The sequence below is a fragment of the Lampris incognitus genome, chromosome 2, assembly GCF_029633865.1.
Source record: "Lampris incognitus isolate fLamInc1 chromosome 2, fLamInc1.hap2, whole genome shotgun sequence".
Classification (NCBI taxonomy): Eukaryota; Metazoa; Chordata; class Actinopteri; order Lampriformes; family Lampridae; genus Lampris; species Lampris incognitus.
Genome location: NC_079212.1, coordinates 42070358 through 42095116, shown reverse-complemented (window position 1 = coordinate 42095116; position 24759 = coordinate 42070358). Strand labels below are relative to the sequence as shown.

Sequence of the window (24759 nt, the reverse complement as noted above, 5' to 3'; positions counted from 1 at the left end):
AATATAATTAAAAACCAGCCCAGATCATGGAAAACCAGCCCAAATTCAGTCCACCCACCCAAGCCAATTTTTCTCCACACAATGCAACCAAAACCGCCCAACTGGGCAGAAAACTGCCCTATCTGGCAACACTGCCAACAGGCAAACTAGCTAGCTAGTTTATCAGTGTTTTTTTCTTCTTCCTCATAAGCTTCTGATTCATGTTTCTCTACAGCAGGATGGAACTTGTCCTAAAGTTAGCGATAACAAACCCACCCATTTAGAGGGAAGATATGATTGGTCAGTTTTGCTGTCGTTTGAAAATACTCATTGATAGATGGATCTCCTTTCGTTGATCACACTCTTAAAAAAATAATAAATGGTTTGGGTGATTATTTGCAACACACCATCTAAACACCATAATTCTAATAAAATAAAATGAAATTTAAAAAAGTTGGACAGAGAGATTTTATCATGTACAGTTGAGAGTTCTTGTTTGCCAACATTACACAGATAAACTTTCGCACTTATCACTTGTCATTGCCCTTGAAATCGATAAAGCACGACTGAATTAATATAATTGAAGCATTTTACTTTAAAAAGGCCTGTGTTGACTTCTGTTTGTCATCTCGATATGTTGTGCTGAACGGCGTTGTCCTTGTGTTGCTGAAGCCTGCTGTTTGATTAGTAAAACCGTTTAACGGAGTGCCGTTGTTCTCCATAGTCGCTATGTTTGGGGTTTGCGATTTCTGGAGCCGCTTTTGTGAATCACATGACCAGCAAGCCGTGCTCTGATAGGCCAGATGTCAGCTTGAGTGCGTTCAGACTGGATTGCCTATCCTATCCTTGGCAGTGCAGATGTTTTCCTGTTTTTATTTTTTTTCCCATCTTGAATTTCTGGATTTGAAATTGACAAAATTTTAGCGACTTGAATATCTTTTTTTTTTAATATATATCTGGAACTTGAAATATTGGATCTGAATTTGTGAACACTGGAACAAAACTATTTGAAACTGGGCTGTTGAACTCATAAGACAGGTGAATTCAAAACCATTAAATTCAAAAACATAGCTTTGAATGTCAAATATTCACTTTCAGATATTTCAATTCTGTCAATTCAGAGGTGGTGAAATTTCAGTGTCAAATATTCAATGGCTTTTAAAATTCAGACCTTTAAGTAATTTATTTGCTTCCATATACAAGAAAGTTAAAGGGAGGAGAAACTATGTGACGACGCTATAAGATTGGGCCCCACCTCTCTGCAGGCATTGTGCTCTGCTGACCCTCTATGCCAGAGCTTTCATTAAACAACAAACTTCTTTATGAATTTAACCAAATCGGTGCTTATTTCGGCCCTACTTTTACAGATAACAAGACAAATTTGATTTAGGGTTATCCGACATCCCTTTTTGTCATTGTCTGGATATCCAGCACTGATGCACTCAAACGGCTACTGGCAATTCGGTCACACTGAACTATCTTGTCATACTCAATCTTTTTTTTTTTTTTTACATCTTCATTTCTTTTTTTACAGTACAACACTCTGCTCTCACTGTTGCATTGTGATGAAATATCTGGTCAGTCTGCCGACCTGGTGTGTCTTTCTGTGTCAGGGTGTGTATGCGTGTCAGCCTTAGAGCTGCTGCGTTGAACTGGAATCCTGTCTAGAAGTCAGGTCCAGATCAAATTCGTGTCCCACTAAAACTGACAAGCCCCAACAGCACAGTTGTCAGGGTGCCGGCGCTGGCGAGGCTGTCAGTCAGCATGTGTCATCAACGTAAGATGTTGCCTCATGCTTCAGCTCAGCGAGGGGCTCGCAAAGCTACCACGTTAAGGATTTGGACATCTTTTGTTTGCCAAAGCTCAAGTTTAGTGATGTTTTTTGTGACTCAATAGTGGGGATTTGGAAGGTAACCTCAGAGGAAAACTCAGGTATTTTTTTAACCAAAGCCCTATTTTCCTCTTGTCAGAAGTCAAACTGAGTGCCGGGTCAGGATTCTCTTAAAGCAGTTGAGTATGAGCAATCTTGCATCAGTTGACTGCTGCACGGCAAGCTACAACGCAATCCTGCAGGGACATGTTGCTTGCCAACGTCTACTGAAAGGCCTCTTCTAAACAGTTTCAGAATGTTTTGAGTGTCCAAAAACACCTTTCATTATGAAGACCGCCCAAGTACAGTCAGTGACGGGACAGACATCCTTGGCATTTTATTTTTTGCAATTCTCTTCAACACTCTCTCTTGCTCCCACTGTCATCCTGCAACAACTCAGTTCTCGTGTGGTTGCAGTTTGGGTTGGAATTGTACAGATATCAGTGGCGTCCGGGTGGCGTTGTGGTTGATTCCGTTGCCTACCAACACAGGGATCACCGGTTCGAATCCCCGTGTTACCTCTGGCTTGATCCGGAGTCCCTACAGACACAGTTGGCCCCGTGTATGTGGGTGGGAAGCTGGATGTGGGTGTGTGTCCTGGTCGCTGCCCTAGCGCCTCCTCTGGCCAGTCGGGGCATCTGTTGAGGGGGGAGGGGGAACAGTGGGATCCTCCCATGCGCTATGTCCCCCTGGTGAAACTCCTCACTGTCAGGTGAAAAGAAGCGGCTGGCGACTCCACATGTATCAGATGAGGCATGTGGTAGTCTGCAGCCCTCCTTGGATCAGCAGAGGGGGTGGAGCAGTGACCAGGACGGCCCGGAAGAGTGGGGTGATTGGATGGGTACAATTGGGGAGAAAAGGGGAAAATCTATAAAAAAAAAAGAGGAAGGAAGGAAAAAAAAGAATTGTACAGATATCTCTATATGCAGATATATTTAATTCTATGATTGATATTTTGGCTAATGATCTTTAGACTCCTCTCATAAAATTCTGAGTCTGTTAATGCCAAACAAAGTGCTTTTTTACAAACCAGCTTGGTGTGCAGCAGTTGGCTGATGTGAATTTGCTCAATACTGACTCAATTTAAAAGATTTTGTTACTCATTGCTCAGTTTGACTCCTAACAAAGGGAAAATCTGACTTAGGTTGAAAACTACAGGAGTTTTCCTTTAAAACTGTTGTCTGGCATCCAGGTAGCATAGTGGTGTATTCCGTTGCCTACCAACAGGGGGATCGGCGGTTCAAATCCCTGTGTTACCTCTGGCTTGGTCGGGCGTCCCTACAGAGACAATTGGCCGTGTTTGCGAGTGGTAAGCTGTATGTGGGTATACGTCCTGGTCACTGCACTAGCGCCTCCTCTGGTCGGTCGGGTGTCTGTTTGGGGGGGGGGCACAGTGTGATCCTCCCACACGCTATGTCCCCCTGGTGAAACTCCTCACTGTCAGGTGAAAAGAAAGGGCTGGTGATCCACTTGTGTCGGAGGAGGCATGCGGTAGTCTGCAGCCCTCCCCGGATCGGCAGAGGGGGTGGAGCAGCAAGTGGGACGGCTCGGAAGAGTGGGGTAATTGGCCAAAATTCGATTGGGGAGAAAAAGGGGGAAAAATACTTGGTGGCGATTTTCTTAATGATATGTAATCAAATCACTGGTGGCCTGGCCTGCCGCCCTATTGACTGCTGGGATAGGCTCCAGCATCCCCCGCGACCCTGACATTAGGATAAGCGGTTGGATAATGGATGGACGGGTGGATCTAATCAAACCAACAAATAATTCCTTTGCGACAGCTCTAGTTAGCGCAATGGCTAATGTTTAAAAGTACCAACTGTACTATTTAAGTAGGTTTACAATTGGTTTATTGCCCAAGATTACCAAATCCAAACTTTGCTTCACTTTCTACTCATGGAACATTTCCTATAATCCAAACAGCCCGGCAGAGGTTGGTTTAAGATGTATATGATATCTGGTGAGCAAGTTTGCAAATTAGCATGTGTTAGCATAAGTGAGTGTGTGTGTATATACAGTCTAGCATAAGTATGGATGTAATTAGTCTATATGTATGAATGCATCTGTGTTCATTTAAACAGGTCCCGGGGGCTTTTTGATGCAGCAGACTTCAAAGTGTATCCTCCTGGTCTGTGGGGGCTTTCATCGTTTGGAGGGAAGTGATGCCAAATGCTATATTGTACTCAGCAGTCTTGCTTTCTAATGAATGCTGAGATAAAACGAATCAATCTGTCGATTGGTCTTTCGAGGGCGCCCCGTGCTTTTCAAGGCCAAGAAAAACGGCATAATGGCAATGCTATTACTTTTCAAAACTGTTAGTCCATATCAAAACAAGATGGGTTATCCGTCTGACAAACGCTTATCACAAATGAAACCGTCGCATCATTTGTTAAAACTATCATCAGCAGTCCCACGTAGCTGCCAAAAGAAAAAAAAATTGTGAAATATTAATCTTACAGGTTGAACAGAACACAAACGGTATTAGAGCAATACTATTTAAAGTTAATTACTACAGCTATAAGCATGGCTATATCTCAGCTGACCAAAATATGCATTTTTTTTCTTTTCTTTACACTAACTAGAATCTACATTATTGGGCATCCGGGTAGCATAGCGGTCTACCCCGATGCCTACCAACACGGGGATTGCCGGTTCGAATCCCCGTGTTACCTCCGGCTTGGTCGGGGATCCCTACAGACACAATTGGCCGTGTCTGTGGATGGGAAGCCGGATGTGGGTATGTGTCCTGGTCGCTGCACTAGCACCTCCTCTGGTCGGTCAGGGTACCTGTTCGGGGGGGGGGGGACTGGGGGGAATAGCGTGATCCTCCCACGCGCTACGTCCCCCCAGCGAAACTCCTCACTGTCAGGTGAAAAGAAGCGTCTGGGGATTCCACATGTATCGGAGGAGGCATGTGGTAGTCTGCAGCCCTCCCTGGACTGGTAGAGGGTGGAGCAGTAACCAGGACGGCTTGGAAGAGTGGGGTAATTGGCCAAGTACAATTGGGGAGAAAAAGGGGGAATCTACATTATCACTGTGCAGTATAATATACCGGCAGTGGATAAAAAAAAGGAAGAAAAATTGCTAGCTCTCCTTGTAAGGTTCATACAAGCACATGGCTTTGTAGCAGAACAACCTTTGTCACAGCCTTTTCTCACCATCTCTCTCTTTCATCTTTCCTATCACTATACTTTATCAAGAAAAGCTATCTTAAACATTGATCCCAAAAATATCTGAACAAAACGTTCCATCTCTAGAGATATAGTGCTGACAGTGCTGACCGTGGACCTTTTCCGGCAGGTGACATTCACAGCAGAGGATGGCAAGCCATTGGCCATCTGCCATGTGAACGTGGAGCCAACACCGCACGTCATTGACCAGTCCGTCCGCCTCTACCACCCTGAACTCTGCTTTCTCAAGAAGGCCATCCGCCTGCCCCACTTCCAGCACATGACAGGTGACATCAATTAGCTCAATGACCTGCCACACAGCTCAGGAGGGTGGGGGATATTACACAGAGCGAGAGAGAGGTGGATTCAAGTTCGTCTGTGTGTGTGTGTGTGTGTGTGTGTGTGTGTGTGTGTGTGTGTGTGTGTGTGTGTGTGTGTGTGTGCGTGGTACGCACAGATGGACACAAATGTACAGAGACCGCAGACACCAACACACAAGCATGCATATTAAATCTGTTATTCCCCCCCCCCCCCAACACACACACTTCATCTTCCCCTCCCCTCTCCCCCCTGTCTTTCTTACGACTGGCAGGGGAACCAGTGGGAGATCCAGATGCCAGAACCCAAATCTCTGTGCGCTGCAGTGACCCCAATGTCATCTGCCAGACAAAGATGCTGGTGAGAGAGTGCTTCTAAAATTCTCCCCTTTAAAGTCTCCCATGATGAAATTGGCACGCGATTAATTATTGAACAGGCTGCCTCAAAAACAACTTCTTTTGAGGGAACAAAACACTTTGTTTTGGCGGCCTTTGTCACGGTTTGAGATGAAACGAGGAAAGCCTTTTTTCTCAGACAGGAGGTTTGCGCTTGCTTGTGCTGTGACATATACTTTGAAGGTAGCACTAACAGGTTACCATGGGTTTTAAAACTGTTCTTTTATTTTCTCCACAGGCACCAGGAGAGCCTCAGGATGTGTACTTGAAAGTGCCAGGGAGTCCGAGTCCGCACCTAAAAATGTTCTTTGTCATGGTCTTCATGTATGTATCATTTATAAGCAAATCAGAAACACACACACAAACACACACACCCTCAGTTGACCATGAGGCAGCATTTTGGCACGCGATGGCAGCGCAAACCCATGTTTGCAGCAGCCTCACCCAGTACCGGTGCGGGAAGATGGTGATGCGAACTTACGTTTGCGGCGGCCTCACCCAGTACTGCCCATGCAGTGTTTTTGTCCACGTCTGCATCTTAGTTTATGTCTCGTTTGATGGCTGGGAGAGCGGGCCCTTTATTGGCTGGGAGAACTTGGTCTGCTGCGTCCTGCCCAGAGCTGCGCCCGAAGAGGAAACACCGAGGGCAGTCTGACAGGACGCGAAAGTGGTGCAGGCTAAGGCAACTGCTACCCATGAAGATCGGCAGTTCCGAAAACACCGAGGGTGGTCTAGCGGCGGCCTTGCCTAGCTTTGACTGTGTTTTTGGTGTCATCGTGTGGAGTGCGGGGGGGTGTGTCGAAGGTGTCTGGCTGGGAGAGCTGGCATTGGATCAGCTGGGGGAGCTTGGTGTGCTGCATCTGGTGGGCCCAAGGACCACGGCCCTGCCTAGAGCAGTGCCAAAGGAGGAAACACCGAGGGCAGTCTGGCAGGACACAGAAGCATAGCAGGTTAAGCTAACTGCTAGCCCATGCAGACCGGCAGTTCTGACAATCCACCTTGCTGGCATTCATTCTCTTGGACAGTGATTTTTTTTTGTTGCTTAGTTGGGATTTTTGTGTTTAGTTTGGATATATTATGTTCTTAGTTTGGATATAGGTGTTCTAGTTTGGATATATGAGTTCTTAGTTTGGCTATATGTGTTCTAGTTTAGATATATGTGTTCTAGTTTGGATATATTTTTTCTAGTTTGGATATACAGGTGCATCTCAAAAAATTAGGATATTGTAGAGAAGTTCGTTATAGATATATGTTTTTGTCTTTGTGTTGCACTGCTGTAGGCTGGGGAAAACAATATTTCATTTCATTTCATGTACACAAGTAGATGAAGTGAAATGACAAAGTGTTCCTGATTTTGGGGCAGTTGCATTTAAGCAAGTGTAATTTCATTGACTAAACAGATGAAAGTGGTGGAGCCCATTCTTTAATTCACTCAAAACTCCCAAAAAAGCTCAGAGTGCCATCATCTTAGAAGAGGGCTGAAGAGACTACTTTATCACTTCCTACTTGAGTACTGTCAAAAGTCAACTGGAACCCGTAAGACTGATTTCTCCTCTGAGAACGTAATAGGCTGCACTTCTTGTGGAAGCAGTGTCATAGCTGTAAATCAATAGCTGTCATCTCTGCTCCCATCGTTGTCCTGCTGTGACAGAAGAGATCATCTTAATTGGTCCTAATGATGTTTTTCCCCTCCACAGTGATAAGTGGCAGGCAGCACCCGCCCAGATCTGGCAGATTTATGTCCACTTCCTCGAACGGGTTGATGTCAGCTGCGTGACTGGCCAGCGGACATGTCAGTCACTGGTGCTGAGGGGGAAGCAGGCCATGCGTAAAGTCAAATGTTTCTCTTCGCACCCGCAGGAGATCCAGGTACGTCAGTTCACTTGAAACTGCTTTACTGTGTTAAAACCATTTGGTTCCATATGCTGCTGTTTACCATTTATAAACAAATATCGTTTTAATCAAACAAGGGCCAAAGACATAAACCGGTGTTTGATAGATAATTATTGACAAAAAGAAGGGATATCGCTTGTTCCTTGTATTAGAAGAGGGATTGACTGTCAGCGTTGCTACTGGATGTTTAAATTTGATCTGAACATTTCTGCCCTGAAAAAAAACCCCAAAACAACACATCGACTGAAAGTTCAGCAGATCTATTTATTTTCTGAATTTCACAGTGTCACTGGATGCTTTGATCCGACTCTTGACGGGCTAGCTCGCTGTGGCACGCTGTGGAGAGGGCTGAAGCTTATCATTGCAGAAATATATTAAATCTATTTTGTCACATCTTTCTATCCACCCCTCTCTCTGGCTTTTAACTGTATCTTGTTCATCCTCAATCGCTCTCCCCTCCTTCACTGAATTCTGCCCCGTACACTCTCTCTTACTCTCTGCTTTGTCTTCCATACCCGCTGTCCTTCCCCTCTCCCTGTCCCTGCACAACATATCTCACTTCTCCCATTGTCCCGCATCCTTGACTGTATCTTCCCACCATCTCTCCTCTGTATCCCCACCTTCACTTTCTCTCTCTCTCTCTCTCTCTCTCTCTCTCTCTCTCTCTCTCTCTCTCTCTCTCTCTCTCTCTCTCTCTCTCTCTCTCTCTCTCTCTCTCTCTCTCTCTCTCTCTCTCTCTCTCTCTCTCTCTCTCTCTCTCTCTCTCTCACACACACACACACACACGCAGGTAGACCCAGCAGAGGTGTTTGCTTTGCCTCCTGCAGCAGTGCAGGAGCTCCAGCTGAGGGTTCAACCATGGAGGGCGGGCAGACGCTTCTTCTATGTCAACGCTGTGGATGTTGAGCATCAGTACCTGGTCACCGCCTGGCTGCTCTGCCTCAACGTCCACAGGCCAGTATTGTCCAAGGTACACTGCTCGGACCGCCTACGAAAACACGGGCTTTTCATCTGCCCTTCTTTTCACTGTATACAGCCATAGCAGCTACACATACACACCTTGGCACTTATACACAGCTCCAGTCAGGTTCAGCCCTGGCTAATGTGTCCCATTTGTCTGAGTGTTACAGACTATAAGATACATCTACAGAAAAAGGTCAGGGAGACACAGAGTGAGAGACAGAAAGAAAATCCCCTGTTATTTCCTGTATCATCTTTCAAGTTCAATAACACGAGCTGGGCTCCTAAAAAGATTTATATGGTTTTCCACATCATCATCATCATCAGTCTGGGGCCCTGCTGTATGGGCTGTCACTGTTATATACTTTTATGTTGTGTGGAACCGACTGTAAAGGCTCATCTCTGACACACAGAGGGAGGGATGAGGTGAACAGCTCCTGTAAGGATCTATCTCACTTACAACCAACAGCCGCTCAGGACAGGAGTCAGGCTTATCAGGATAGTGTGGTGGCTAAACGGATGAATATGCATGCCATAAGCTTGTTATTTTGTGGGACAGTTTGAAAGTCTTATCTCCAAACTTCTACTCCACTATTTTCTATCCATCCCATGGAGTCGATCTTAAAAGGTAACAATTTTGTCGTGTTAGTTTGTTTTGTTTATTATCCTTTCGGAAATTGCCTTTGTTTCTGCGGCACATGTCAGACAAATACAGCCATAGCAGAAAAGACATTACAATTAAACACCGATGTTTAACAAAGTGCTCCACAACAACATCAACAATCAAGAATTGAATACAACAAAATACAATTGACACACACCTCATATCAGGATTTGTTTAAGGTTGCTCTGTTTGGATGTCTGGGTGGCGTGGTGGTCTATTCGATTGCCTGCCAACACGGGGATCGCTGGTTCGAATCCCCGTGTTAACCTCCGGCTTGGTCAGTCATCCCTACAGACACAATTGGCCGTGTCTGCGGGTGGGAAGTCGGATGTGAGTACGTGTCCTGGTCGCTGCACTAGCGCCTCCTCTGGTCGGTCAGGGCGCCTGTTCGGGGGGGAGGGGGAACTAGGGGGAATAGCGTGATCCTCCCACGTGCTACGTCCCCCTGGTGAAACTCCTCACTGTCAGGTGAAAAGAAGTGGCTGGCGACTCCACGTGTATTGGAGGAGACGTGGTAGTCTGCAGCCCTCCCCAGATCGGCAGAGGGGGTGGAGCAGTGACCGGGACAGCTCGGAAGACTGGGGTAATTGGCTGAGTACAATTGAGGAGAATAAGGGGGGGGGCCCCCAAAAAAAAGGTTGCTCTCTTTTAGATTGGTTTACTGTTTTTCCACAGCGCTGCGCAGCTGCTGCTGTGGGCTATGCATCGCAAATTGTGATATCGCTCATGGATGACCTGTGAGGGACGCTTAGCAGGGACGTTTAATAGGACACGCTCGCAACTTGCATCGGGTGCACCATGGGTCTAGATGGTTACCTGCTTGTTTAGTGTAGTTTACTCTGTTTTAGTTTAGTTTAGTTTACTCTGTTTTAGTTTGGGGCAGCATGTTGGTGCAGTGGTTAGCGCAGTCACTTCACAGCAAGAAGGTCCTGGGTTCAAGTCCCAGGGTAGCCCAACCTTGGGGATTGTCCTGGATCGTCCTCTGTGTGGAGTTTGTATGTTCTCCCCGTGTCTGCATGGGTTTCCTCCTGGTGCTCCAGTTTCCTCCCACAGTCCAAAGACATGTAGGTCAGGTGAATCAGCCGTACTAAATTGTCCCTAGGTGTGAATGTGTGTGTGTGTGTGTGTTGGCCCTGTGATGGCCTGTCCAGGGTGTCTCCGCACCTGTCACCCAATGACTGCTGGGATAGGCTCCAGCATCCCTGCGACCCTGAGAGCAGGATACGTGGTTTGGATGGATGGATGTTTTAGTTTGGTATAGTCCTAACAGAGTTCTACTGGAAGGTCTGAAGGATCCCTGGGCATGGGAAGTCTGCAGAGGTGGTACCCTGTAGCGCCATCCTGATGGTAACAACTCACATTCACCATAAAGAGAGTGTGATACAGCACTGTCCTTTCCCCGCCACTCAGGACTCACAAAGCAGTTCCATACTGTGTTGTTGTTGACCTGCAATCTTGCTAGGCATATTAACAATCTTATTGTGTACTTGTTAACTACAGACCGTAAGAAATACGAAGCAATAAAGCAGAAAGGTAGAATAATCTGTTGTCAAGATAGATATATGAAGATGTGACATAATACATTACCAACACCATGGGTCGAGTTTTATATATACTTCCATCGTGTCATTTGAATGTTGACCTGATGGCGAGATATGTTTTTTGTCGTCAGTACAGCGCTCATTGTGTTGGAGTCCTCCACACAGCCGTAGCGGCGCATGTCTTTAAATACACACAGCTGTGTTGTTCAGTACTACCAAGATCATATAGTGTTGAACACCAAGCAGCAAAACTGGATCACTGCTCCTCGCCTTTATTATACATGTCAGCCACCGAGAATCCAAGCCCCCAGGCCTTGTGACCCGAAAGAGGAGAAAGCAGCCCGAGTCAGTTTGAAATGTTCAAACCGGTGATCGTTTCGTGTCAGGATAAGGCTAAGAAGTGCTGATAAGAGGACTGCGTCCAAAGCCAACTAACGGTGATGGTGTGTTTGTCCAGGCCTTTGAAGTGTGTGTCCCAGTCGGCGGAGGTCGAGGAAGCACCCGGAGGATCTCCTACACCAACCCTTACACCAGCGGACGAGTGTTTGTGCTGCACTCCGACCACCCAGACCTGCTTCAGTTTAAGGAGGACCAATTCCAGGTGACACGTTGCCTCATGCTGTTTCCCATTTAAATGTTTACAGATGCAGTACTGCCATGCTGAAAGAAACCACATTGATCCGACTTACCGAGAAATCAGATTGGGCATTATTAATTAAAGTGCTGGCTATTGCTACAGCTTGCACGAGCTGTAACAAGGACATCAGTTAGTTTTCTCATGTCAGCAAAATTCAAATCCACAATTTCAATGTTTGCCTGGCACTTCTGCCTACTTTCATTTTCTTACTTCTAAATTATATACAGCAAACAAACATTCAGCGGTGTTTTGCTGTTAAAGGTAATATTTTTTATCGAGAAACAAGATGCTTGTGTAGGGTCAGTTGTGTTAGTTGCTTGTCTTAAGCCTGAAACACCTAACTGGAGTTCACAGGTTATTCTTGCTGGGCTCATATATGCAAGAAAGTGACTTTCCCCCACCAGTTGCAATCCATTGTCTGCCCTTTCACACTAGCGCTACCTGTCAGCAAATGGAGGGGTGTTTTTTTTTACATACACATCAAAAAACCAGAAATCTAATGAAGCCGTTTCTGTAACTGATTTATTCATGTGTTCGGTCATTAGACCCCTTGTCTGTAATAGCATATTCACTGACTCGTAAACAGCTCCATAAACACGCAGACGTGAACTGGTCTTCAGCCTCGTTGCCTTTCATTTGCTGTCGATTACTGAGGTATGATTCAAATGGCGAAAATACAAATAGGAATGCAACATTTAAAATGGACAGGGTATAAATTTGACTGAATGAGAGTCAATAGGAAATGGTCTCCAAATAATAATCTGTCTTGTGTCCAAGATCCGTTGAACAAACAACGTATTCTCTGGGCATCTAGCTTTAAGAATACAGAAAATCACGTTTCTTTGCAAAAAACAAGCAAAACAAGTATGTTGTTAAGATAACCAATTGCGTGGAGGAAAATCAGAGAGAAGATCAATAACCCTATACATCTGGGGAATATTATGACATACACTGATGAGCCAAAAAATTATGACCACTCACAGGTGAACCGAATAACGTTGATCATCTCCAAACAAGGGCACATGTCAAGGTCTGGGTAGTTTAGATGGTGGGTAAACAATCAGTTCTCAGAGTCAGCATGTTGGATGCAGGAGAAATGGGCAGGAGTAAAGACCTGAGTGACTCTGACAAGGGCCACATAGTTATGGCCTGATGACTGGGTCAGAGCATCTCTGAAATGGCAAGGGTTGTGGGGTGCTCCTGGTCAGCAGTGATGAGTACCTACCGACAGTGGTCCGAGGACGCACAAACCAAAAAACCGATGACAGGGTGTTGGGCGCCCAAGGCTTATCAATGCATGAGAGCAATGAAGGCTATTCCGTCTGGTCCGAACCAACAGCAGGTCTACTGTGGCACAAGTCACAGAAAATGTAATGATGCTTATGAGAGGAATGTGTCACAACACACAGTGCATCACACCCTGCTATGTATGAGGCTGTGTAGTCACAGACCAGTCAAAGTGTCCATGATGACCCCTGTCCATCATCGAAAATGCCTACTATGGGCATGCAACACTGGGTCCGGAATTTATGTGGACCACAATTTGACATGTGCCACCTACCTAAACATCATTGCAGACCAGGTACACCCCTTCATGGCATTGGTATTCCCTGATGGCCGTGGCCTCTTTCTGCAGGATAATGTGCCCTACGATACTGCAAAAATTGTTCAGGAATGGTTTGAGGAACATGACGAAGAGTTCAAGGTGTTGCCTTGGCCTCCAAATTCCAAATTCCCCAGATCTGATCAAGCATCTGTGGGCTGTGCTGGAAAAACAGGTCCGATCCACGGCAGCGCCACCTCGCAACTTACAGGACTTGAAGGATCTGTTGCTAATGTTTTGGTGCCAGATACCACAGGACACCTTCAGGAGTCTTGTAGAGTCCATGCTTTGGCGGGTCGGCACTTTTTTGGTGGCACAAGTAGGACCAACAGCATATAAGGCAGGTGGTCATAATATTTTGGCTCATCAGTGTAAATCCCAAAAATTACCCCTTACCAGCTATTTAAGAAAACACAGGTGAAGATTTTGGCCCTGGATTGAAATGTTGGCAAAAACTCACAAGGCCCAAATAAAGACCTATTGCACATTATGAGTCCCAAAAGGAAATGCTAGGCATAGTGGAACACAGCTTATCTAATCCTTCATTAAAGAGAAGTAGGCCATAGTTGCACCTTGACTTGAGATAATTTGTTTGAAGAACACAGCGCTGTGTCAAAAGGTTAAGCAGATGAAAAATGCAAGCCATCCATGTGTTTCTTCATGTAATTAGTTTCTTGGTGCTGCCAAGACTCTCATTAAATTTGGCTATTAGTGGTGAACCAGCATGTGGGTCCAAGGTTATAGATGAAACCTCTGTTGTCTTTTTACCTCATTTCATATTGACGTGTTATTCATTAAAATATGATAAAAACAACACACATAACCATTTGACGAGTAGTTCTGCAGTTGGTCTTGTATTAGAAAAGTCTCCTCAGACTTACTCTAAAATGTTTTTCGATTCAAATTATTAAATGTTGTTGAGCTATTTAGTGTGTAAACGCCATGCTTAATTAATGAAACAACGGGTCACTAAAAAGTAAATTTATTCATAGATGGATTTTTTTCTCTCCAAAATGTCAGTATTGCAGGCATCTGGGCAGCGTAGCGGTCTATTCCGTTACCTACCAACATGGGGATCGCCGGTTCGAATCCCCGTGTTACCTCCGGCTTGGTCGGGCGTCCCTACAGACACAATTGGCCGTGTCTGCGGGTAGGAAGCCGGATGTGGGTATGTGTCCTGGTTTGCTGCACTAGCATCTCCTCTGGTCAGTCGAGGCGCCTGTTGGGGGGGGGGGGTATTGGAGGGGAATAGCGTGATCCTCGCATGTGCTATGCCCTCCTGGCAAAACTCCTCACTGTCAGGTGAAAAGAAGCAGGTGTATCGGAGGAGCCATGTGGTAGTCTGCAGCCCTTCCCAGATCGGCGGGGGGGGCAGCGACTGGGATGGCTCAGAAGAGTGGGATAATTGGCCGGATACAATTAGGGGGAAAAAGGGAGAAAAAAAGTCCCGTCTCCGCCCCCCCCCCCCCCAAAAAAAGAAAAAAAAGTCTGTGTTGCAGTTTTCGGTTCTACTATAGCTCAATTACTTCCCGCCCACAGGCACCGGGCCAACGCTGCATACACTTGTGTAGTTTTAACGTATGCTCCTTACTTGTCTAAATGGAAAATGAATTTTATCGAGGCGCTTCTCTCTAGCACCCCAGGGCTTGTTGACATACTGGCTGCTACCTCACTTTCGGTTATAATAGAATAAAAATTGAGGATGGTAGCAGTCTCTATTCAGCTAGCTAGCCTGCGCATGCACCCAGGTAGAAGTGGAAGCAGTAGTCTCATTTCAGGGCGCATGGAGCGAGAAAAATCTTTAAAATGTGGAGAAGAACCGGGGTTTGGGAAGACCTGGCAGATAATGCAGGGAGTTGAAAATGTTGGGATCTGATAGACACTTAAGAGTCATTTCATGCAGTTATTGATTCAGAAGAACATACAGGACATAACAAGACTGTTGGTTTGGATGTACAAGCTGAAAATGTTTGCAGGTACTGCTCAAAGGAAACACAGCCTAGGACTTAGAACCAGTAGAGGCACTGGTTCTAACAGCTTGTTCCCTGTTTCTCAGGGATCGCCACAGCAGACTTTACAGTTTCTATTGGTACGCTGTGCGGGCACAGCACCAACGGCGCTCATTGTCAACCCGGGCCCCGACCGATCTGGTAGTGAGCCTCGAGCGGCAATCTTATCCAGAAAGGACCAGTGCGGGTGAAGGTTTTTGTTCCAACCAAGAAATGAAACACCTGTGTCTCCTAATCGAGTTCCTCAGCAAAGACTCTACTGGTTGGTTAGTGGGATCAGGTGTGTAACTGCTTGGTTGGAACAAAAACCTTCACCCACACTGGTCCTTTCTGGATAAGATTGCCCACCCCTGGTCTATGGTCTGCTCAATCCACATAAGGATTTGGCAAAATTTTATGTCAGATGCCCTACCTGACACAACCACTAACCCTGTGGTCTATGCCTCTACGAAGATACCATTGCTGATTTATTTATTTGTGGATTTCCCCCCAGTTGTATCCGGCCAATTACCCTACTGTTCTGAGCTTTCCCAGTTGCTGCTTCACCCCCTCTGCCGATCTCGGGAGGGCTGCAGACTACCACATGACTCCTCCGATACATGTGGAGTCTCCAGCCGGTTCTTCTCACCTGACAGTGAGGAGTTTCACCAGGGGGACGTAGCATGTGGGAGGATCACGCTATTCCCCCCCGGTGCCCCAACTGACCAGAGGAGGCGCTAGTGCAGTGACCAGAACACATACCCCATCCGGCTTCCCACCCGCAGACACGTCCAATTGTGTCTGTATGGATGCTCGACTAAGCCGGAGACAACACGGGGATTTGAACCGGGATCCCCCTGTTGGTAGGCAACGGAATAGACCGCTACGCTACCCTGACGCCCCACCATTGCTGAATTTTGATTGTACACTCATGAATGTTTGTTACGTTTGCCGTTTCTTCAGATCGGCGGAGGGGAGAGTTACTCCATTGGGCTCCGGTTTGCCCCCAGTCAAAGTCCCGGCACCGTGGAGATTCTGGTCTACGTGAACGACCTGGACGAGAAGACGGAGGAGACGTTCTGTGTAAAAGTCAATTACACATGACCTCAGACCATAACACTTTTATAGCACAGGACAGTCTTCACCCCCGCAGAACACACACAGGCATGGATGGTTAATTCAAACTGTTCAAGCACATAAACTGGCTGAAGAGACTGAGTGTTCCAAGTTTATTTAGAGTTTTATCTTTCGGAGATTTATATTATCTTGAATAAGTACAGGTGATGAATAAATTTAGTATTTAATCAGTGTAATTTGTTTCAAAAGCCGTTACTTTATATTTAACTGGCTGGAATGGCTACTTTGCATATGCACTATTTATTGCCTAGTTGTGATATATAGAATTATAGAGAAGCCGAAATCAAAACAAATGTGTGCCGAACCTGCCCCCAAAACAGGTAGCCGTGAATTATTTTCACTTAAGTCTCTTGAGCCGTACTGTAATGCAGCGATTGGCTCAAAAACCCAACTCTTTACAAGTCTTTTAGTAATCAGCCTGCCCCCAAAATGTCCAACCAGAAGTTCATATCCAGCCAGCTGAAGGCTCTCAGAGGTCAAAGCAGTAACAGCTCTAACCCGCTTTGAATGCCACTTGATGGCCGGGTCTTAAAGGGTCCACTTTCCGTATGGCTGCACCAACCAAAATAAGCCCTCCTCTCCACCAGCGTCATTACACGCGGTGCAGTAATGAGGTATGATTTTCCAGCAAGGCGCACATCTCTTCAGATCGCCCTCATTAACACCAGCACCCTTTTAAACCCTCTACCCCCTCCTCCTCGCTCGCTCTTCCATGTCTCCCACTCTGCCAAACAACCCTTTTACTTATGTAACACAGAGTTACACAATTCCTGCCCCCCCACACACACACTCACTCCCTCCTCACTCAGTCTCTCCCTCATTAGAATGCAGACTGCAAAAAAAACCCTCAGTGCAGCAGCAGCAGCACAGGCTAATAAATAAAAGGCACTAACCCAGCCCCGTATACCTTCACTTTTATCGCTAATGTCTTTTTTTTGGATTCAGAAATATCAGAGAAAATGCATGCCTTTTTTCCCCCCCATATTAATGACTCATGCAAACAGGGGCCATCACATAAAAGCCACCCCGACTTCCAAAACACGGTCCCTACCGCCTCTGATAATCTGCAGTCATGCTTCATATATAGTGTAACGATGTGTCGACTCGCTAGCCCGTTGGCTAACAGGTTGGACCCTTTAGTCGACTGGTTAGCGCAGTTGCCCGTGGTGCGGGTAACCCGGGGTCGCATCCAGGCTGCGGCGGATCCTGGCTGCCCCCCTGAATTCACTACTAATATATATATATATATATATATATATATATATATATATATATATATGATGGTGGTCCTACCCATCCGACGGCACATCGACAACAGGGCTGTGGCGAGATCAGTGTGTGCACATTGCCTGCTCACCTTGTTAGTGAGGACAGGGTAACTGAGCCTAACAGTGGACAGGCAGCCTCAATAAGTTGCCAGAGGGATGTCTCTTATTCCCCTGGGATGGAGAAAACAAGGATGGTTTCCCTAGTTGTGTGTGTGTGTGTGTGTGTGTCTGCGCAGATGATTGGCCTCTTCTATACAAGTGAGTGAATGCCTTTGAGCACAAAAAAAAGGCAACTCTGAAAAAAGCTTGGAGGAATATGCAACCTAGCAACCAGACCGCCACATCCTCGGTGTCATTGCTGCCCCGATGCTGTTGTGCTAGAGCGACTGCTGCTATGGTCTGTGCATGTCTGGGTGTGTGTACCCATGCGTGCCCACGGTGCACTGGCCTGCGTGTTTATGCGAGTGAGAGTTTAACAGCGTGTGAAAGACCATCTACCGGATCTCAACAGAAAAAAAGAAGTGATGCGGAGTGAGGAGAAAGAAACGGAGAAGAATGAGAGGGGGTGAGTCTGCAGAGGTGAAAGCAGCCCCTGCAGCAGTCTGGTTGTATCAGGGGGATGCTTGTAGCAGATTACAGCGCCGATGTTAGTTGGAGCTTTTAGCAAAGTGAAATTCAATTACCACGCCAGGAATTGCCATGTTACCTGTGTCGGCAGGACCGAACCCCAGCCACGACCACCGCACAGAGACAAGCGTGGACGGATGAGAGAGCCGCAGTTGTTCTCCTTGCCACAAACCGTCATGTCACTCCACTTTGAAGACGGCTCTCAGTAGATGGCAGCCTTACACGGCAAACAGTCTCCCTCTCTGTCTCTCTCTCCTCCCCATCTCTCTCACTGTGTCTCTCTCTGTTGCTCTCTTTCTCCCCCCTCCCCATTGCTCTCTCTCTCTCTGTTGCTCTCTTTCTCTCTCTTCTCCATCTCTCTCACTGTGTCTCTCTCTGTTGCTCTCTTTCTCTCTCCGTTTGATGTTTGGGGTTCAACCTCCAAGTGCATCGGGAACATCTTGCTGTATACTGCTGAGTGTACGGACTGAATGTAATGTGTTATTCAGCGTCTGTGTGAGCCTTTTTTTTTTTACTTCTCGTTGCACCAGGTACAGTGACTTCATATTGCCATTTTTTTGTGTAAGTTTTGCATTAAAAATGAATAAAATGTTTCCAACACAAAATCTGGAGCACAACAATGTGAGAGGTCTGTATGAACATAAAATTGTTGCTGGGATTTTTTTTCCTCACCCAAACATCACCGTCATTACCGTCTGACATCTGCTTAAAACACGAACACAGGTGGCCATGCGGAAGCTGAACGGCGGGAGGAGGTCAGACAGAGAGGAGGGGATCGTGCACATGCACAGGGTTTGCACAGAGGTTAATAATAGCAGGGAGGGTTTCCCAGCCTGCCTCTGGAGGCCTGCACAGTTTCCCAGAGTAATTTAAGCATGCATGCTGCAGGATTAGTCCTCACAAAAACACCACAGTTTTCACCTTAGCACTTGGCTATGGTCAGGTCAGAAAAGGAAGGGGGAGGAATGCCAGAGATAGTGGATACTAAGGTAGTTAAAAAGCTGTATCAAGGGACATCCAGGTGGCGTAGCGGTCTATTCCGTTACCTACCAACACGGGGATCGCCAGTTTGAATCCCCGTGTTACCTCCGACTTGGTTGGGCGTCCCTACAGACAATTGGCCGTGTCTGTGGGTGTGTGTCCTGGTCGCTGCCCTAGCGCCTCCTCTGGCCAGTCGGGGCATCTGTTGAGGGGGGAGGGGGAACAGCGGGATCCTCCCATGCGCTATGTCCCCCTGGTGAAACTCCTCACTGTCAGGTGAGAAGAAGCGGCTGGCGACTCCACAAGTATCGGAGGAGGCGTGTGGTGGTCTGCAGCCCTCCCCGGATCAGCAGAGGGGGCGGAGCGGCGACCAGGACGGCTTGGAAAACAGGGTAATTTGCCAAGCACAACTGGGGAGAAAGGGGGGGGGGGGCTGTATCAAATAAACAGTTCTTCATTATGCCTAAAACTGAAGAACTGAGACATGACAAAGAGCTCCTGAATCCCGTTAGTGAAGAGTTCAAATAGATTTATAAAGGGGAATCAGTTGCACTGCGGGACCAGGCTATTTAAAGGTTCTGGGGTTTCTTAATATATGCGGCAATAAACGCATTTACAGCGAGCGAATGAAGAGGCGAGGGCGGGGAATGTGTCAGTTTTCTGTCTTATGTGAGTATCCAGACTGAGAATGTTTTAATTGGTTTATGGGTGTGGAAATGGGACAGACACAAAGTAGTGCAGAGCAGGCTATTGTGTGAACCAAGCCACTGCTATTTTTTATGCATCAAAAATTGAGAGAAAAAAAGTCCAAATTTGGAGGATAATTCATAGGTGAAAACGTGTTTTTTGGCTGTTGCCTTTATCTGCTTGTCAAAGTAGAAGTTTTGAACCAACATTTTCAAGCCAGTGAATTTCAATCAGGACCCACAAATAAGCATTTTTCCTGCTTAGAATATAAAAATAACATTTCCAGCAACAGTCAATCATTTTCAATCAACATTTTGTTTTGAAGAAGACAACATTGTCTATATTTTGATGATGAATAGGAATGAAGAGTTTCCTTCTTAGTGAAACGACCAAAGGAGGACATGCTAGCTATGAAAACTTTGCCTAGATCGCAAGGGTCGTTTTTAATCTCTAGTTTAATGTTCTGATCATGTTCAATTCCACCCCCCCTTTTTCTCCCCAATTGTATTTGTCCAATTACCCCACTCTTCCGAGCCATCCAGGTCGCTGTTCCACCCCCTCTGCCAATCCGGAGAAGGCTGCGGACTACAACATGCCTCTTTATTTTCACCTGACAGTGAGGAGTTTCACCAGGGGGACGTAGCACGTGGGAGGATCATGCTAGTCCCCCCGAACAGGTGGCCCAACTGACCAGAGGAGGCGCTAGTGCAGTGACCAGGACACATACCCACATCTGGCTTCCCACCCGTAGACACAGCCAATTGTGTCTGTAGGGACGCCCGACCAAGCCGGGGGTAAACACAGGGATTCAAACTGGCGATCCCTGTGTTGGCAGGCAACGGAATAGACCGCCACGCCACCTGGCCGCCCCTTCATGTTCAAAATTGATTGGCATGGGGTCTTGCCTCTCTCTCATTTGGAGTGATTTCAAAAAGGCCCATCCAAAAACTAGCCTTCCAATAACAACTTGAGGACTGTCACCACAAACATGGCGGTGATAAATGGTAGAGTTACTGTAGCTCTGCCGAGAGAGTCGTATTATAGATTAATCACATTACCAAGATACGGTGCACAGAGCGCAGCACGTGTTGGTTATTGTGGTAATCACTTTGCAACTGTCAGATTCATGATTTTGACTGTTATCCTTGGTTGTTCACAATTCTTCTGTATTTCATCTGAAAAGTGTTGCTTGTTCTGGATAACTGTCTCGAGTAGCAATTGAACCATCCAGTTTGAATGTAGCAGCCTTTTTGAAACAGATCTCAATGAGAGGGATGCCAGATCTAATATTTGATAAAGATCAACGTTATCAACTCGTGAGTTTGGTCTCGCTCGAGTCATCAGGCTTGATCAGAACTCAAGAAAATCCAAACTTGTAGATCAAAGAAGGGTTGAATCAATTCATCTGGATACAACGTTTCTCCAGATGAACTGATTCAACCCTTCTTTGATTTCCTTACCTGGATCACTGAGCAAGCGTCAGGACACCAAAGCTGTAGAATGACCATTTCAATCCGCCACCTCCCAAAGCCACGACACAAAACTGCAGCATTTGTCAACAATATTGTGTTAATAATCTGGGAGGATATCATGATCCACTGTGTCCAAGGCTGCACTTACTGTAATATCAAGGAGAACAGGAACCAATTAAACGCCCATTTTGGTGAGCAGCACTGAGCCATTTGTTATTTAGGTTAGAGCTGTCTTAGTGCTTAGCTTTGCTGATGGCTGCATAACAAGAAGGGCAGACTTTGTGTCAAACACACAATTTAGATCTAACCAAACTGCCTGGATGTCTAGGCAGGTTGTCTGATGTACAAAGACCCAAAACGGCCCTCTGCCCCAGCTTACATCACTGATGATATTTCACAGTAAAGGGGCCAGGCAGGAACCATTTAGTCGAAGCTAAATGTAAAAAGGAGTCGGTGAATGAGGGGATGGCAGCATTTATGGTCCAACCCATTACACACTAATACAATTACAGAGATCAGATCTAATGTGATAAAATGTATTTTCCCCACACAGGAGAATTGCAAATAATAGGATAATAATGGTCATTGAACGAATAAGTGAGTTAATTATTTTCATTCTAATTTTTTGCAAATTTTGCAAATTTTGATTCAAACTGATGACTGGTTTACATTTAATCATCTCACTCTAATGGCCTATAATTGGGCAGAGCATAACTCACTGGTTTTTGCTGGCACACAGTCATCTTGGATGCAGCCGGCTGAGTCAAGATAGATGGTACTGGCTATGTGTTAAATGTTGTATCTAATTGGCTGAACTGATTTCAGGTTATTGGAGCTTGCATACCCTAAATAGCTTCCTTTTTTTGTTGCATAAACGAGTAACAGAAGAACGGCTGCTGGAGCCAGTTCAGCGACATAAAATAAAGGCTGTATTTTTTTGGGGGGGGGGGCAAACGCACACTGCATCTATGTGTTCATATACTTTGTTAGTGGTCAAGGTCTTTCTCAGAACACAGTAAGAGAGAATACTTTCAGAACGGTCCAACGGCAGAAATTCTGATTTTTCATGAAAAAAACAACAACCTTTTAGAGAGAATAAAGGCTGATTACAAATCCCAGCAAACGTTTTGCCTGTACACCGTCGGCTGGTATCGTCCTTTCTGATACTGCACTGGAGGTGCTTGCTCATAAAAAGGGACACTGCTGAATACTTCAAAGCCTGGGCTTCAACTATATCCACAGGGGACAATATGGATTTGAATTATGCATCCAGGATTCTCCTTATTTATCTCTCCTTAGTACATTACACAATTACGTCACGCCTTTCTGAGCATGTCTGACATGCCAGCTATGTCCATCTGATCTGCAGGACGCCGTAATGTTTCTGTGCAGGCAGCTCATTAGTCTTAACTAGAGCACCGAGTCGGGAACCTCGGCTCTTCTGCTATCCCAAACGATGGCAACCTCTGACCGCGGACATTTAGAATATGGCCTCAAAGATAACCACACCAGGGAAAGGTATTTTCTGTCATTCACCAGTGCACAATGGCATGTTGCTGACGCTAAGCTGGGCCTTGAATAACCCTCAGCCATTATCTCAGGAATTTGGACTAGGAAACTTCTGAAAGCCTTCCGTTTTCAACCTTTCTGGGTATACAGCAGGACGTCATCTCAAATATAACTCTACTGATTACGTTTTAGTGGTGACGGTTTTATCGTTGAAATAACTGTTGACATTTCGGAGCGTGAAAGGTCCCGGAAGTCCAGCTCAATTTCCAAGACAGTTTTCCCACAAAGGCAGATGCAACACCTTTTAACACAGAGATGAATCATAACATCAGGACGCCGGGAGATATTTTGTTATTTGTTAATCAAAGCCTCGCCGGGCTTCTCTTATCTCATCTTCAATCAGTGTGAATTGAGCCCCACTTAAGTCGCTTTCATGACCGGTTTAATATTCACGCTTTCTAAACAGGGACCACATGTGACGTACGAATACAGACATTATACACAAGGGAAACCCTCGGTTTTCTGGCCTCATAAGAAACGAGGCCTTCACTACAGCGGCGTTCTGCACATGGGAGGGAACGAGAGTCGGGGCAGATGTGGACGGGCAATGTGGAAAAAGGTGTATTTTTTGTGATGGGAAACCAATATGCACAAAGCAGACCTGTTAAACCAGACTGAATCAAAAGGTCAAGTAAAGAGAATGGGAGTCACTGTAGGGGGCGTCCGGGTAGAGTAGCGGTCTATTCCGTTGCCTACCAACACGGGGACGGTGGTTCAAGTCCCTGCGTTACCTCCGGCTTGGTCGGGCGTCCCTATATACACCAGCTATATAAATAAAATTGACTTGACTTGACAAATGGCCGTGTCTGTGGATGGGAAGCCAGATGTGGGTATGTGTCCTGGTTGTTGCACTAGCGCCTCCTCTGGTCAGTCAGGGCACGTGTTCGGGGGGAGGGGGAACTGGGGGGAATAGCGTGATCCTCCCACACACTATGTCCCCCTGGTGAAACTCCTCACTGTCAGGTGAGAAGAAGCGGCTGGTGACTCCACATGTATCGGAGGAGGCATGTGGTAGTCTGCAGCCCTCCCCGGATCAGCAGAGAGGGTGGAGCACACACCGGGACGGCTCGGAATAGTGGGGTAATTGGGGAGAAAAAGGGGGGAGGGGGGGTCAAGTAAAGAGAATGGGAGTCACAAACGGTATACTTTGTGAAGACATCGTTTGATGTGCAGAAAAATACCCATGGCTCCTATGAATGAGTTATCATATTCAAATAAACCCGTTTGACACGGTTAAAATTAAATCTTTCAATCTGGTTGCAGACATGAACTGCTCAAACGGCACAAGGGATTTGATTTACTTAAGTGTTATCCTGTTATAAATCTTAAGCACAAAATCATGTCCCATTTCCTGGATTTAATCAAGTCTCGGAAAGCTGGACACTGCATTCCTGGCGTTAATGTACCCACGGCTGGAGGAGAGTGAGAGGGGAAATGAAATATGGAATTGGGATTGTGTGTCAGTGCGGAGGCCCGACTGTCAGCAGAATGGCCTGGTGTAATTAGGAAACAACACAATGAAGCCGGACAAAGCCGAGGGTAGCTTAACTGCTGCTTCAGCGTTATTTTCTTCACATCTAGCAGACCTTTTTAAAGGCACAGTCCGTCATTTTTCTCTAGGGATCAGTATGAGCGACCAGCAGGAACTACAACAACGCAATCTACGCACCGTCCCGTTGAATGACGGTGGCCCACAAATGACAAAACTAACGTTATCGCCGTCTCACCGTGACGCAACAGAGATCCTGCAGAAACGACAAGTGATGACGTAATCATGTCGTAAAACGCCGTACAGAATTTACTGCGCGTCACATACGGCTATATACTTAACCACAACGCTGCGTACCTCGCCAGTAGCAGCGCGGCCAGCTCGCCGTCGGTTTATATCCCTAATATCTATATTTATATACCTCATATCTGTGTTTATATACATCATATCTGTGTTTATATACCTCATATCTATGTTTATATACCTCATATCTATGTCTATATACCTCATC

General features: G+C 46.1%; 1 protein-coding gene across 1 annotated transcript in view; it reads left to right on the top strand.

Annotated features, from left to right (window-relative positions):
- The window catches only part of nphp4 (nephronophthisis 4), a 309249-nt gene extending 292958 nt beyond the window's left edge, over positions 1-16291 (top strand). Inside the window, exons 26-32 of the mRNA XM_056302210.1 lie at positions 5150-5306; positions 5612-5697; positions 5971-6056; positions 7430-7601; positions 8416-8595; positions 11248-11391; positions 15982-16291. Coding sequence (XP_056158185.1) covers positions 5150-5306; positions 5612-5697; positions 5971-6056; positions 7430-7601; positions 8416-8595; positions 11248-11391; positions 15982-16122 — 966 coding nt within the window. The 3' untranslated portion in view covers positions 16123-16291. The remainder of the gene's footprint in view (positions 1-5149; positions 5307-5611; positions 5698-5970; positions 6057-7429; positions 7602-8415; positions 8596-11247; positions 11392-15981) is intronic.
- The last annotated feature ends 8468 nt before the right edge of the window (positions 16292-24759 follow it).